The 3,837-nt window shown below is 46.8% G+C and overlaps 1 protein-coding gene across 1 annotated transcript; it reads right to left on the bottom strand.

Moving 5' to 3' along the window:
• Nucleotides 1-623: 623 nt before the first annotated feature.
• LOC126144832 (component of gems protein 1-like) lies at nucleotides 624-2,702 on the bottom strand. The gene has a single exon (XM_049915515.1). It carries the CDS (start codon nucleotides 2,652-2,654, stop codon nucleotides 1,737-1,739), a length of 918 nt encoding a protein of 305 aa, XP_049771472.1. The 5' UTR covers nucleotides 2,655-2,702; the 3' UTR covers nucleotides 624-1,736.
• Nucleotides 2,703-3,837: the final 1,135 nt, after the last annotated feature.

Below are 3,837 nucleotides of genomic sequence, written 5' to 3'. Positions count from 1 at the left end.
GAGGGCAGTGCCGGGACGTAAAGTGTAATTATCACCGTTCTTCGGAACTAAACGTCCGACCTCGTAACGAGATCAGGCTGGAGCTGCTTAACATGTATCACGTCAATTATATCCTTCTTCTCGACGTCTGACGTACGTCAATAATTATTGGCGGTCTTGTGCCGCGGTTGGTGCGAAAGTCAGGTTTTCAGTTAGCGTAACGGCAGGATACCGACGAACCTGGTAGATTAAGTATTTCTAGACAGTAAAATTATAGCTGTGGGATTATCAAATAAAGTGAAACTGCACCAGTAGTAACTCAACACCACAGCAAGTTCTAGTAATACAAAGATCTGATAATTGTAATTCAAAGCAAGACATACGATACCACAGCAAAAACATTAAAATTTGACACACTGATTTGAACTAAATTCACTCTGTGCAAAAACAAAGACGCTGTTCGCCCAATGAAATAGGCATTTAGAACCGCTACTGTAGTACACCACATGAACTCAGATTTTTAAAATATTAATAATCAGTTTATAGATTTCAAATTGTGAGATGGATGGGGAGGGAGGATAAGTGATGGAAAATTGTTACATGATGCAAAACATTTATTTCAAAACAACGTTTTGTAGTGGTAATCTCACATCTATAAAGTAATTTACACATATTTACAGTACTTTACATGAAAACGGACTTCCGACTGACGTCTAACATTGAGCACAATACAGTCCTGTTTTCAAAAATCCAACAACTATGTAGCATTTGTAATTACGTCTTGAGCACATTAATAAAAAAATATTTTAATTCTCAGTGTATAAATATTAAACAGGAACAAATAGATATTATTAACTATCACAACCATAATCTCAGCAATTACTTTTAACACGAGGATTTTATTCTGAGTGAAAATAGTAAGAAAAAGTTATGATTTATGATTAAATCACTTTCATTATTTTTACTTTTGAAAAATATGGCATGTGTATAAAATCGTTTGACAGTTCCGCCATTAAAAAGCTCATGAGACAAGCTGTGCATTTATTCACTAACAAAATTTAAAAAGACAGAAATAGAAATCTGTGACAAAGGACTGAAGGCATTTCTGAATTATGACAACAAATTTAAAGTTCAACGAGCTATTACTGCATGTGTAGAAAATATTCGAAATTGTTAACCAATGTCGAATGTAAATGCAAATATTTTGAAAAATAATAGGTGTTATTTTATTGATCAAAGTGGAGAAAATTACTTTTCTTCGAAAACTCGGATTTTAGATGATGGTTTCGTAATATCTACTGAAGCAGATATGTTTACGGACTGTGTCTACTTACATAAACTTTTCAGTGATGATTTTCATATTACATGGGATGTTCGAAATGTCGCAAAGAATTACAGTAATGTTTATACTTTCCCATTGCTGTTGTTTTCCGACAGCAGGTATCACTCATAAATACCAAAATACATGAACAGAAAAAAAGTGGAAACTCACATTGCACAGACTTCCGTAGCTTTTCCTGGACTACTTTCTTACAAAACTAAAAGCAGTACTTGTTGTCACTTACTGCGGAGAAAACACAAAGTAAATCCACTGTATTACAGGAATAACAGTTACCAGTTAGGAACGGTGACAGGAAGAGCACAGGCAGCGGGCGCTACGATGTATTGCACCGATGCAAGAGCTCCGTACCCACGTTGTCGGTAACGCTGGCTACGTCAACGCGTGGTAGCTATGCACTCAGCCGCGACGCTGCTCTTCACTCGCGCTGCAGCAACTCGTAGAGCGCCGCGATGTACGTCTGCGCCATCTGCAGCGTCTCGAACTTGGACAGCTTCCGGTCGTTGCCTAGCGACGGCACAACATCGCGCAGACGGTCGAAGGCGTCGTTTAGACTGTTCATCCGGCGGCGCTCCCTGGCGTTCGCTGCAAGCCGCCGTTTCCGCATTATCTCAAGTCCCGTAGGACCGTGGTGGTGATGACTATGGTGGTGGTGGTGATGGTGGTGATGTTGGCTGTGCTGGTTGTGGTGCTGGGTTTGACTGACAGGCGTCTTTTGCAGAGACGCGGACCTTTTGGTGCTGATGCTGTACTGAGCCGCGGGGTATTGCGTCAGTGACACTCCCTGCTTGGCCACATCGTCGAACTTTTGCGTGACAGCTGGACTCGGAGGTATGGGCGCTGATTGCTGGTGACTATGATGGTGCTGAACGTTCTGGTGATGGTACTGGTTATTATTTTCAGCGCAATGACTGCTCCGGTGCGACTGGTTGTGCTGGTGGTACTGACTGGGGTTGTTGCGGTGGTTGTCGAAAAAGTCGTCGTGATACTCTTCCAACCGCTCGTTGAAGTCTCCGTCGCTTCCGTACAACGGGTACTGCCAGAAACCGTCGTCTTGGAAGTTAGACAGTAAACCGACGCCATTGTCTCCCCCTGTACAGCTTCGGTGACAGTAACTAGAGTCCTCCGCTCCGACGTTCCCGCCTCCTTGCTGAAATTTTCCCGACACGAAGGGGTACGTGGTGACGGGGTTGTTGACGCAAGTGGGGCTGGGCGTCGAAGTGAACGAAGACGCGTACAGACTGTCCGGGCTGGACACGGGGCTGTGGTAGCCGTCAGAGGCGCCGTCGGCCGTAGCCGACGAGCAGTGGCTGCCGATGTAGACCGCGGAAGACATGCTACCGGCGCGGGGTCCGCAGCGGCACTGCGCGAGGTGAGCGGCGGCCCGCGGTCCGCTGCCGTACTGCCGGCGCGCCGCTCCTCCGCCGGGCTGCTGCGGCCCGGTCACGTGACCCAAGGACAGCCTTCCAGAGGTTTTCCTTCATCTCGCGCTGGGCGGGGAGCGCCCACAGCAGCCACCACCCTGCATCTATCTCTTCTCTCTCTGTCGCTCCACTTCTGCCTCCCACCACCGAGCGCTCATCATCTGCGAGCGCTCCCCGGCGCCTACCTGCCCGCTACTGCGTGCCATACGCCGCCTGGTGATACGTTCCGCCGGCGAAGCCTGGGGAATGTTGCTTCAATGCGTTGCTCGCAACTTGATCTTACACAAACCTTCGGAAATTATTTTAACGCCGATGGGGAGTAGCTCTCGATTAGTTCACCTCTTACTTTAGCAACAGACAGCAAACAGTCATCATTCACAGTGTTCAGGATGGCTGTGATGTGGGGTCCTAGTGGGGTACTGTCAAGTAGGCGGGGGGGGGGGGGGGGGGGGGGGCAAGGATCAGTGTTGGGGCGACTCCTGTTCTTTATTTATATAAATGATATGCCCTCTAGTATTATGGGTAACTTTAAAATATTTGTGTTTGGTAGGGAAGGATGTTATGTGCAGTTCATGACACAAATTCATGGCTTGTAGAAAATAAACTAACGCCGAATCACAGTAAGGCTCAGTTTTTACAGTTTCCGACACTAAATTCAACAGAACCTGACGTTTTAATTTCTCAGAAGGGGCATATGATTAGTGAAACTGAAGCCCCGTGTCCAGTCCGGACAGTCTGTACGCGTCTTCGTTCACTTCGAAGCCGAGCCCCACCTGCGTCAACAACCCCGTCACCACGTACCCGTTCGTGTCGGGAAAATTTCAGCAAGGAGGCTGAAACGACGGAGCGGAGGCCTCTAGTTGCTGTCACCGAAGCTGTATAGGGGGAGACAATGGCTTCGGTTTAATGTCTAACTTCCACGACGACGGTTTCTGGCAGTACCCGTTGTACGGAAGCGACGGAGACTTCAACGAGCGGTTGGAAGAGTATCACGACGACTTTTTCGTGGAAAGCCCACTTTCAGGATCTTGTTCAAAGACTTAATGCTACCATGTTTACTATTCGAACGAGATCTGAAGTGAGTGATCGTTCGAC

This window comes from Schistocerca cancellata, chromosome 2 (genome assembly GCF_023864275.1).
Source record: "Schistocerca cancellata isolate TAMUIC-IGC-003103 chromosome 2, iqSchCanc2.1, whole genome shotgun sequence".
Lineage (NCBI taxonomy): Eukaryota > Metazoa > Arthropoda > Insecta > Orthoptera > Acrididae > Schistocerca > Schistocerca cancellata.
This window is presented reverse-complemented; position numbering and strand designations above follow the sequence as displayed.